General features: G+C 37.4%; 1 protein-coding gene across 1 annotated transcript in view; it reads right to left on the bottom strand.

The window, feature by feature from the left end:
• jp (junctophilin) overlaps positions 1-12,808 on the bottom strand; it is a 334,334-nt gene that overhangs the window by 173,623 nt on the left and 147,903 nt on the right. Inside the window, exon 2 of the mRNA XM_069842500.1 lies at positions 3,833-4,044. Within this exon, the coding sequence (XP_069698601.1) occupies positions 3,833-4,044 (212 nt within the window). The remainder of the gene's footprint in view (positions 1-3,832; positions 4,045-12,808) is intronic.

Below are 12,808 nucleotides of genomic sequence, written 5' to 3'. Positions count from 1 at the left end.
GCCAATACTTTTTATTGTTTATTTATTAATGAAATATTCAAATTACACTCATACGTACAAAAAAACGTCGAAGTATTTTACTCCAATGAAGACATAGAAGCCAATACTTTTTATTGTTTATTTATTAATGAAATATTCAAATTACACTCATACGTACAAAAAACGTCGAAGTATTTTACTCCAATGAAGACATAGAAGCCAATACTTTTTATTGTTTATTTATTAATGAAATATTCAAATTACACTCATACGTAGAAAAAAGCGTCGAAGTATTTTACTCCGATTAAGACATAGAAGCCAATACTTTTTATTGTTTATTTATTAATGAAATATTCAAATTACACTCATACGTAGAAAAAAGCGTCGAAGTATTTTACTCCGATTAAGACATAGAAGCCAATACTTTTTATTGTTTATTTATTAATGAAATATTCAAATTACACTCATACGTACAAAAAAACGTCGAAGTATTTTACCCCGATTAAGACATAGAAGCCGTTACTTTTTATTGTTCGTTTATTATTCAAGTTACAGGTAAGGGCGTGGTAGTCTTCATAACAAGAAGAATATTGACAACGTACATTGTTCTTTTATACTTCATTTAAAATTTTACAACAATTTAAGTATCTTATATTTTTTCCATCTACAAAAAATAAATACTTTTTCTCCCATCCTCCTTAAAATTAACTTTTTACTTATTATCTGTTTTTGAAAAGACATCGAAACATATTATCCTACACACTCGTAACATTACATGCGTACGTCCGCTGCTGACAAATGTCTTTACTTATAATTATTGAAGTGATGGATGTAAACAGAGGTTGGGGGTATGATGCCATGGTTACGCTTGAGTGGAGGCAGGGGCATGAGTCGCGACACAGCTTTTGGCGATCACTGCTGTATACAGTTCTTAACACGCTAATGGCGAGAAAATATTTCAAATCTCTTCATTGCTTTACGAAATTGACTTAAAACTTTAGATCATTGTTACCTGTGAAGTCAGAATTCTTAAAAAATAAACTGTATTCCTCATAACACTGTCAGAGTTAGTATTAATTCTCAGTTGAGTTGGAACTTACATTCATGAAACAAATTTCGTAACCTGTGTTTTCTTTGTCCTAATTTTAAATGTTGTAAAAGTATCTTATTAAATGAAACATACCTGGAAATACTGTGTAAATTATAAACAATTTTTGTTACATTTGTGGCTAATTAACGTTGAAGGCACACAGGTGAATTTTTATTACACTATTTAAAAAGTGTTACGAGTGTTATTTTCAATGCAAAATAGATGGGGACAGGAACTGGGCCTCTGAAATTTGCTTTACTACATGTAATTCTGTCAACTAGTTGGCTGAAAGGATCCCGTCACATGCCTTTTACAGTTTCAGTGATTTGCCGGGAACCTATAAAAATTTCAGAAAATTACAGAGAACTTGTCAGCGAGCTGATTCAGAATTATATAGGCCACACCTGTGGAGTAACGGTCAGCGCGTCTGGCTGCGAAACCAGGTGGCCCGGGTTCGAATCCCGGTCGGGGCAAGTTACCTGGTTGAGGTTTTTTCCGGGGTTTTCCCTCAACCCAATACGAGCAAATGCTGGGTAACTTTCGGTGCTGGACCCCGGACTCATTTCACCGGCATTGTCACCTTCATATCATTCAGACGCTAAATAACCTAGATGTTGATACAGCGTCGTAAAATAACCCAATAAAATAATAAAATTCAGAATTATAACGTGATGGGGTCTAATATGTATCTTAAAGTAACTTATTGGATTCTCATTTTCTTTCCTCAAAACCTCCGGGTAGTGAACGACGAAGGTGGGGAGCGTTTTAGTCAGGATTTTTCTGAAATGGAAAGGCACTACTAGGAAAAATGGAGCCCAAATATTTGGACAAACTACTGCTGGACACTCAAAAAGAGATGTTTCTCAAGCCAAGTGTAGATTAAAATCTATTTTACACACACTTTAGGTAAAATGTTACAAAGTTCAATACTAGAAAAGTCTGAATTACATTTCATATAATTACTCAAAAAACCTGGGTGATAGAAAAATTTTGAAAACAGATTCGAAATCAGCACGAAAAATGCTATAGTAATCACCCATTCCTTTTATTTTAACAAAAATTATGTTTAATTTTGTTGATCAGTGTATCGTATGGTTAGCACCAGAGTGCTGCATTGGAGTTAAATCGCTCGCTTGAACTCGGTCGAGTGTCGCACCCTCGTGTGAGATACGATCAGTCGTGATACGCTCGTAATAAATAGAAGCACAGTACAAGGTCATCTCACCGACATGTCTTATCTTGTATGGAAGGCGACAGATAAGATACACATACGTTTTGCTCACACGGTAAAAATAAGGCTTTATTTTCTGCGTTTATGACAAACGTTTAATGGAACAGTCAATGGAACGTACCAAAACAGGAACAAAAAGTTATAAATAAAATAGTATGAAAAACTTTCGACATACAGTTATTATTGCTAATTGGTAATTATTCAATATTTGATTTACCGCATATATAATATCATAGGTCCATACATAGTGTTCCGCCTATATACTGCAACAATGTAGAAACGTTTTATAAAATATCATTGATATAGCAGTAGATTAATAACAATATTAGTACAGAGATAACGTCACAGAAAATATAATAAAACAAATAATCATGCTGCACAACTGTTACAGACGCAAAGATTGATACACTATATATTAGAGATTATTATTATCATTATTATTATTATTATTATTATTATTACTAGAAAACTTGATACAGTTCTTGCATTATCGTGATTGTGTTGTCCGTTTATAATAATTACATTCACATCCAATAACATCTATCAGATATAGCAAAAACAAAATCACTCCTGTGTGTGGGGGAAAAAAACATTTACCTACAACATTTATATTACATTTTAAAGCAAGTTTTGTAGTTGTACTATGGAGAGGTTAGTTAAACACTGCAAAGTTTTGTAATGATAAACATCTATGATGTTACTACACAGTTCATCACTGTAACAAGAACGAATGTCTAACGCTCGGCTTATACCGTTCGAGGATTTATCGCTCGTGACAATTTTACCCATAATGCATGTGCGCTACCTATCGGATTATGCTATGAACTACTTGGCGCTCGAGCGAAAACGTCCGATGCAAATCTCTGGTTAGCACAATGATCCCCTCAGCCGTTATAGCTGGCTTCTGAAATCTCATTTCGCTACCTATCGTAGTTACCCAAATTCATCACGATGCTGGATGGGCACCGGTCCCATACACTGGCCGAAATTTCATGAGGAAATTCCTTCACTATGAAGATTCGAACCACACACAAACATTTTCGTGAAAGTCCTGTATTCCACTCTCCTAGGTCGGAGAAACGCATCCAGAGCTTAGGATCGGTCAGGTTAGGTTATTAAAGATATTTTTATTAATCTGTCCTACAGAATAATATCTGTAATATTGGCAATTAATATTTGAGGAGAAAAAAAATTCGCTCCGGCGCCGGGGATCGAACCCGGGTCCTTGGTTCTACGTACCAAACCAAATAAGTCACTCAGCTGAGTGCGCCCCTTGTATAATGGCAGTTGACTTTAACATAAAATGTCAACATATACTCGTATGCCTAATTTGGAGTCAGGGCAAAAGGGAAACTTTCAAGTAGGAGGGTTCGGTCCGGTACTGTGGATTGAATTCGGGCGTAGCTCAGTGGTCAGAGCGCTTGGTACGTAGAACCAAGGACTCGGGTTCGATCCCCGGCGCCGGAGCGAATTTTTCTCTTCAAATGTTAATAGGTTAGGTTAGGTTAGGTTAGGTTATTGACTGCACTCACCTCCGTCGGCGTACGTCTCCGAGCCGTAGCCATCCTGCAGTCCATTGGCCCACGTGCCCTCGTAGCGGGCATTGGACGTGGAGGACTGACGCACGCCATAGCGGCCCTTGAAGCCCTGCGTCCACTCGCCCCGGTACAGCCATCTGCCACGTGTTTCGACTCCCAATCCGTGGCGTTTGCCGTTCTGCCACTGTCCTTCGAACGTGCTCCCGCTGAAACGAAAGGACGCACGTTACTTTATGGTGTTCCAGGCTAACTTCTATTTTACATTTAAACACATTGCTTTCCCGACTCAGTTCAACAGCCTTTTTACAAGAACTTTCTTCGAGAGTTTTACTTTATTACATTCCAGGAAATTATGTCCTGTCAGCTACGTACACACATTGTCAAATTATTATAACAGAAGGCAGCGAAGCTTAAAGAGGACGTATTACGATGATGAACAATTTTTTTCTTCCGGATTTGATTTTTAAGGAAACACAAATCTTCAAAAGAAAATATAATATTATTAAATTATAGTTGTGTAGTTTCAGTCTAAAACTTATCGACACATTGAAAGACACTCCTTCAGCTTTCCCAATGACGGGACTGCCTCATTGGACAAAGCATAATAAACATATTGAGGGAAAACAAAAACAGACCACAAAAGAGAAATGAGGGGAAGGAACAAAAGGGAAAATTGAGTACAGGAAAGATAATAGCATGCATAACAGGCCTAAACACAGTAAACAAACAGATTAGATATTCGAGAAAAATTCTCCCTTTTTAGGAAACAAAGTACAGATGGTATTTTAAAATGGCAAGTGATCCTCTGATAGCGGCAAGGGAAACATCACGAATGAAGTCGTTGTTCAGCTGGAACTTCTTGCAGAAACTGACAAAGAGGCGAGGTATTGTGCCCCTAGCGCCAATCATCAGCCCAACTACTTCAATGGAGGTGAGGTGATATTTCTCCAAATAGAATGGAACTGTGGGCTCATAAATCCTGCATTTTTCTGAGAGAACTTCAGCGGGCTGTTGTTCCTGTGCCTCAACCTGATAGTCGGGTCGATAATGTAGGCGGATGTAGAGCCTGGTGGAATGGCAAGCATGTCAATTCGCCGATAGGATCCCTCTTGAGAGATGCCGTGGACTTCTTCGTGTACAGTGAGACCTTTCTTCCTCAAGGCTTCGCCAATCATGGACCTGATTCGGTGATGTCTAGAGTTCCGCAGTGTCTCGCTGAAAGGACAGGCACCCAAAACGTGGCCAAGAGTTTCAATCTCACTGACGCAACGACGACAGTGGTTTCCGTCTCGGGACCTTCCTGGTATAGCACGCAGCGGACAAACATTAGCTGCCATATTAATACACAATTAATTTTGCTGTTTTATTACATTGCAAAGTTATATTTCCACAAATATTAATAATATAAATAATAATAATAATTATTATTATTATTATTATTATTATTATTTATAACTTATTTTATAAATATAGTTTACTAACTCACTACCACAGAAATAAAATAAAACATAAATCTAACCGACATGAATATCGTACTCGAAGACAAAAGTCTACTTTCCCATTAATTGAGCCTAAATGTCATACAAGTGCAGCTCTTAAACATGGTGCTAGTTTCGGCCCAAGACTTTATAATAAAACTACAAATCATTTTCGAAATTTGAAATATTTTAAAATTGAAGCTTTTAAAAAAGAAATTTGTAAAATTATTCATGATATATAATATTAACAAATGTGTGTACTTTTTTTACCTTTCATTTCTGTCGACTATATTCATGTTTTTATTGAATATCACTGGCTTTTGTCGGATTGTCAATTTATATTAAATGTGTATTTTTCTCTCTTTTTCTCTTTCTTCTTTATTCTTGCTCTTGTGTTGTATTTAACGGTTTGAATTAAGTTACTTGCTGTATTTAGTAAACTGTCCTTGTACATTTTTTGTTATATTATTGACTAAGGCCACACCGTACACGAGCCTGGCTCTTACGGTAGTGGCCAGAAACATTTTTGTTTTATAAATGTAATTTGTACTCACTAGCTAGCTAGTTAAATAAATAAAATAAATAAATATTAAATAATAATAATAATAATAATAATAATAATAATAATTATTATTATTATTGTATTTCGTACTTACAAATGGCATTTAGAGACCAGGAGGTTCATTGCCGCCCTCACATAAGCCGCCATTGGTCCCTATCCTGAGCAAGATTAATGCAGTTCCTACCATCATATCCCACCTGTCTCAAATACATTTTTATATTATCCTCCCATCTACGTCTCGGCGTCCCTGAAGCTATTTTTCTCTTCGGCCTCCCAACTAACAATCCATATGCGTTTCTGGATTCACCCATACGTGCTACATGCCCTGCCCATCTCAAAAGTCTGGATTTAATGTTCCCAATTATGTCAGGTGAAGAATACAATGCGTGCAGTTCTGCGTTGTGTAACTTTCTCCATTCTCTTGTAACTTCATCCCTCTTAGCCCAAATATTTTCCTAAGCACCTTATTCTGGGACACCCTTAGCCTCTGTTCCTCTCTCAAAGTGAGAGTCCAAGTTTCACAACCATACAGAACAACCGGTAATATAACTGTTTTATAAATTCTAACTTTCAGGTTTTTTGAGAGCAGACTGGATGACAAAAGCTTCTCAACCGAATAATAACAGGCATTTCCCATATTTATTCTGCGTTTAATTTCCTCTCGAATGACATTTATATTTGTTACTCTTGCTCCAAGATATTTGGATTTTTCCATATTTTCAAAGGATAAATTTCCCGTTTTTTTTTTATATTTGCATTTCGTACTATGTTCTGGTCACGAGACATATTGTAGTACTTAATATTTTACTAAAAATTGTAATTATATTTTACATGTGCATTATTCCTCAATAAAATAATCGTTGATAGTGAATATGAACAAAATTCGTCCAACAGGTCAGAAGAAATAATTTATACAGGAAGGCATGCATGCATTCACTTTTTCAATATCTTTGATGCTGAAAAAAATAATTATGATCGAATCCAGAGACTGAACAACAATACAGATACTACAGTTGGAGGGTTTTCATTTATTTAAATGGTTTATTTTACGACGCTTTATCATCTGCGATGGTTACGTAACTCTTGTTCTTAATGTGTTGAGAGAAAACCCCGGAAAAACCCTCAACCAGGTAAACTAGTCCCAACCAGGATTTGAACACGAGCCCGCTCGGTTCACGATCACACATGCTAGCCGTTACTCCACAGCGGCGGATTAGCTGGACGACTTAAGATTCCGAACAGCATACCAAATGCGAACATATGGCAGCAACAAATCTAAGATAAAGTAATTGTCACGGATGAGATAACGAAGCAATCAGAATTCATACAACTTCATCAATATTTGGGATTTCTGCGGTGATAAGGAGATATTGGCTCGCTGCCTGCACGCCTCCCGTGACTTTCCAGTGCTTGGCAGCACGCTTGCAGTCGTGACAATGTTGCACGGCGCAATGTTTATGAACCTGTAAATTCCACACACAATAAACATGTCCACGTCCACCATCTTGTTTATTGTTCATGTGCCCAAATTGGGTCAGTCGTAATTTGCGACTTAATTAAGAGGAAATGCTGAATAGCGTTTAGTGTACCACACCGATCAATCTGCCAAGAAGAGTAATGAAGTTTTAATAATTCAGCACATGCTGTATACTGCAGTCATCCGCAAGAGTTCTGCGTTAGTATGTGAGTATCGAAAACCACAATCTATAACAACAAACAGTAAAAGTCCTTCCGAGAATCCACAAGCTGCAGATAGACACCAAAAAATTAATCACAAAATAAAAAATTTAAAGTAACATACAAATAAAAACTAAAAGTTAGAAGTTATAAAACAGTTACATAACCGGTTGTTCTGTATGGTTCTGAAACTTGGAATCTCACTTTAAGAGAGGAACATAGGTTAAGGGTGTTCGAGAATAAAGTGCTTAGTAAAATATTTGGGGCTAAGAGGGATGAAGTTACAGGAGAATGGAGAAAGTTAAACAACGCAGAACTACACGCATTGTATTCTTCACCTGACATAATTAGGAACATTAAATCCAGACGTTTGAAATGGGCAGGACATGTAGGACGTATGGGCGAATCCAGAAATACATACAGAGTATCATTTGGAAGACCTGAGGGGAAATGCCTTTGGAAAGACCGAGACGTAGATAGGAAGATAATATTAAAATGGATTTGAGGGAGGTGGGATATGATGGTAGGGACTGGATTAATCTTGCACAGGATAAGGACCAATGGCGGGCTTATGTGAGGGCGGCAATGAATCTCCGGGTTTCTTAAAAGCCATTTGTAAGTAAGAATTTAAAAAAAAACATAACATTAAAAATAACAAAATAGTTGCAACAAACCTAAATCATGGTGTAACGATGATGATAATGATAATAAATATAACAACAGTAACACTGACTCCCAAAAGCCTGCCTGGAAATCATACATTGCAGTTACCAATTGATAAACGCAAGCAACCGAAATAGTCATATATTAAACTCACTTGTCGATAGACTGGACTATCCTAAACAGATCTGCAGACTGGGCCGACAGCCCTTCAGACTGGACCGACAGACCTTGAGGCTGAACCGATAGCCCTTCAGATTGTACCGACAGACCTTCAGGCTAAACCGACAGCCCTTTGGGCTGAACCGACAGCCCTTTGGGCTGAACCGATAGCCCTTCAGATTAGACCGACAGACCTTCAGGCTAAACCGACAGGCCTTGAGGCTGAACCGATAGCTCTTCAGATTGTACCAATAGACCTTCAGGCTAAACCGACAGCCCTTGAGGCTGAACCGATAGCCATTGTACCGACAGACCTTCAGGCTAAACCGACAGTCCTTGAGGCTGAACCGATAGCCCTTCAGACTGTACCGACAGACCTTCAGGCTAACCCGACAGCCCTTGAGGCTGAACCGATAGACCTTCAGGCTAAACCGACAGCCCTTGAGGCTGAACCGACAGCCCTTCAGACTAGACCAACAGTCCTTCAGACTGACGGGGATTTTTTCAGACTGAACCGGCAGCCCTTCGAACTGGTCCAGGCAGTCCTTCAGACTGGACCGACAGTCCTTCAGACTGGACTGGCAGCCCTTAGGATGGTCCGGCAGTTTTTCAGACTGGACTAGCATTCCTTCAGACTGGGCCGGCAGCCCTTCAGACTGGACTGGCAGCCCTTTGGACTGGGCCGGCAGTCCATCATATTGGACTAGCAGTCCTTCAGACTGGGCCGGCAGTTCTTTAGACTGGACTGGCAGCCCTTTGGACTGGGCCGGCAGTCCTTCATACTGGACTAGCAGTCCTTCAGACTGGGCCGGCAGTCCTTTAGACTGGACTGGCAGCCCTTTGGACTGGACTGAAAGTCCTTCAAACTCAACTGGAAGTCCTTCAGACTGGACCGAAAGCCCTTCAGACTCAACTGGAAGTCCTTCAGACTGGACCGACAGCCCTTCATACTGGGCTGAAAGCACCTCAGACTGGACTGACTGACCTACAGTTAGAAAAACTGATCATAAATTTGACTGACAGACAGACAGACCGATAGATAACTCTGATCGACCTGTACGATATGAGTACCCGATTTCTATCCACATTGGACCGTCTTGTATGCATGATTTTGAAACCTCATATTACAGCATGAACCGACTGCCAGGCTTGTTTCACGATGTCAAATCAGTTGCTTAGAAATGTTAACAGTAGCGTGCGTGGAGGTGAGAAGAAACGCAGCGGGCTGGCTGAGTACAGCACTCAAGAGTCAAGTGGACGTCGAGGAGATGGCTATTTGCTTTCCGATAACCAGATAATATAAACCAACAGCAAATGCAAAGCAATGCGGCGCTGTTGCGATACGGACACGATAGCCTAACAAACAGGTCTGGCTGCCTCCAATCACTGGTCGTTTTGCGTTGTTTTGTAATAATTATATTGGAAGGAAATAATGAAGACTGAGGAATGGATTAATTCTGTAGTGCATGTCTGCAAAATGCTTCACAAGGCATGTGAATATTTGATAATGGTTCATTTATCAAGAATAAGCAATCACAATCTAATTTAAAAAAATAAACTAAAATTTCACTTTTTCAATTCAGATTCCTTTAAGGGTAGTAGGTAGTGATGCCTATGCAATGAAAAAATTTCAGTACAAAAGTTCAGTTCAATATTTCTAGGCTTTTAGTGCTCAGAATGGAATAAAAATTTCCGTGCCTATACAATCAATCATTTAGAATTCAATGGTATAAAAGACGACTAATTAGTTTTGTATCCAAGTGCAAAATAAAGGCCTTAACTGATAATCTGTTTTCTCAGTGTACCTAATTCTTCAAGTGCACATTACTTGCTACAATCTTCACTCATATACCCTGAGTTTTTTTAAGTTATCTAGTAATGCATAATGTAAATTCTAAAGCAAAATTTAGTTAAATATATCACCCCTAGTGAAACAGAAAAAATATTGAACATTGTTTAATATTTTTGCAATTTTTTTCAATGCATATATATTTTTTCTCGTGTTATGTATACGATATTCTTAAAACCGTAGGTCTACTACGTAAAACACAGGCTGCAGAAAACAATGTAAAAATTTCATGTAAATTGATTCAGTAGTTTCAGAGAAAAATGCACTTAAGTTTGGAAAATGTCAACTTATGGAAAACTGCTTTTAAAAAAAAGAAGAACATATGAATTACATGCACCTCCAAATTTAAAGAGGCCGCTTAACGGGCTTATCTGCAGAAATACCCCCATAATATTTTTATATTGTTTTAAAGAGCAAGCTTTGCACTTGTTTTTAAAACACAAAATAAAAAATCGGATTTTTGACCATTAATCACTACCTGGTTCCCTTAAGGGAACGAGGTAGTGATTAGGGGTCAAAAATCCGATTTTTTATTTTGTATTTTAAAATAAATTACAAAACTGGTCATTAAAAGAATATAAATATTGTGGAGGGCATTTCTGCAGGTAATGCATTTTAAAGGACCTCTTTAAATTTGGCGGTGCATGTAATTCATATATTCTTTTTTTATATATACAGTTTTCCATAAGTTGACATTTTCAAACTTAAGTGCATTTTTCTCTGAAATTACTGAATCAATTTACATGAAATTTTTGCAGTGTTTTCTGCAGCCTGTGATCTACATTGTAGACCTACGGTTTTAAGAATGTCACACACATAACACGAGAAAAAAATGTATATGCATTGAAAAAATTGTAAAAAATTTTAAACAAAATTCAATATTTTTTTCTGTTTCACTAGGGGTGAAATATTTAACTAAATTTTACTTTGGAATTTACAATACACAATACTGGATAACTTAAAAAAAATACAAGGTATATGAGTGAAGATAGTAGCAAGTAATGTGCACCTGAAGAATGAGGTACACCTAGCAAAGTGGGAAAACAGGTTATCAGTTACGGCCTTTCTTTTGAACTTGGATACAAAACTAATTAGTTGTCTTTCATACCACTGAATTCAGAATGATTGATTGCATAAGCCTGGAAATTTTTATTCCTTTCTGAGCACTAGAAGCTTAGAAATATTCAACTAAACTTTTGTATTGAAATTTTTTAATCGCACAGAATCACTACCCAGTTCCGTTAAATTACAAGCCCTTTCCTCTGCGATAGTTTTGTAATATATATTCCTTCCTTTCCCCTTTTCTTGATCTGTTGATCACCAGAAGAATTTATTACCATACTCTTTTTATTTTGGATTTTATTTATTTTCGTATTTTTTTCTTTCTTTTATTACTTTATTATATTCCATTTGTTGTATTCTTCCTTATGTTTTCCCTATTAACTATTTTATCGTTTTGATAGCTACCACATCTTGTCGCAGAATATTATTATTTTTTTAAAATTTCATTATGTATTTTTTTAACATTAATTTACATTTTCTTTTTTGTTTTTTTGAATAGAGGAGACGGATAGAGGAGACGGCCTCTAGATATGGAGGGTAGCTGCGAATATATTGAATAAGCAGTCGTGGACAGCCGATAAGGGGTGGTCCTCCAGCTTGGGGGTTGGGCGAAGGGCTAACAACCCATCACCGTAAAAAAACAGCTTGTTACGTATCCCTATAATAAGATTATATGATATTCTTATTGAATTTGGTATTCCCAAGGAACTAGTTCGATTAATTCAAATGTGTCTCAGTGAAACATACAGCAGAGTCCGTATAGGTCAGTTTCTATCTGATGCTTTTCCAATTCACTGCGGGCTAAAGCAGGGAGATGCACTATCACCTTTACTTTTTAATTTCGCTCTAGAATATGCCATTAGGAAAGTTCAGGATAACAGGCAGGGTTTGGAATTGAACGGGTTACATCAGCTTCTTGTCTATGCAGATGACGTGAATATGTTAGGAGAAAATACACAAACGATTAGGGAAAACACGGAAATTTTACTTGAAGCAAGTAAAGCGATCGGTTTGGAAGTAAATCCCGAAAAGACAAAGTATATGATTATGTCTCGTGACCAGAATATTGTACGAAATGGAAATATAAAAATTGGAGATTTATCCTTCGAAGAGGTGGAAAAATTCAAATATCTTGGAACAACAGTAACAAATATAAATGACACTCGGGAGGAAATTAAACGCAGAATAAATATGAGAAATGCGTGTTATTATTCGGTTGAGAAGCTCTTATCATCCAATCTGCTGTCCAAAAATCTGAAAGTTAGAATTTATAAAACAGTTATATTACCGGTTCTTCTGTATGGTTGTGAAACTTGGACTCTCACTCTGAGAGAGGAACATAGGTTCAGGGTGTTTGAGAATAAGATGCTTAGGAAAATATTTAGGGCTAAGCGGGATGAAGTTACAGGAGAATGGAGAAAGTTACACAACACAGAACTGCACGCATTGTATTCTTCACCTGACATAATTAGGAACGTTAAATCCAGACGTTTGAGATGGGCAGGGCATGTAGCACGTAT

Source organism: Periplaneta americana, chromosome 12 (assembly GCF_040183065.1).
Source record: "Periplaneta americana isolate PAMFEO1 chromosome 12, P.americana_PAMFEO1_priV1, whole genome shotgun sequence".
Taxonomy (NCBI): Eukaryota; Metazoa; Arthropoda; class Insecta; order Blattodea; family Blattidae; genus Periplaneta; species Periplaneta americana.
This window is presented reverse-complemented; position numbering and strand designations above follow the sequence as displayed.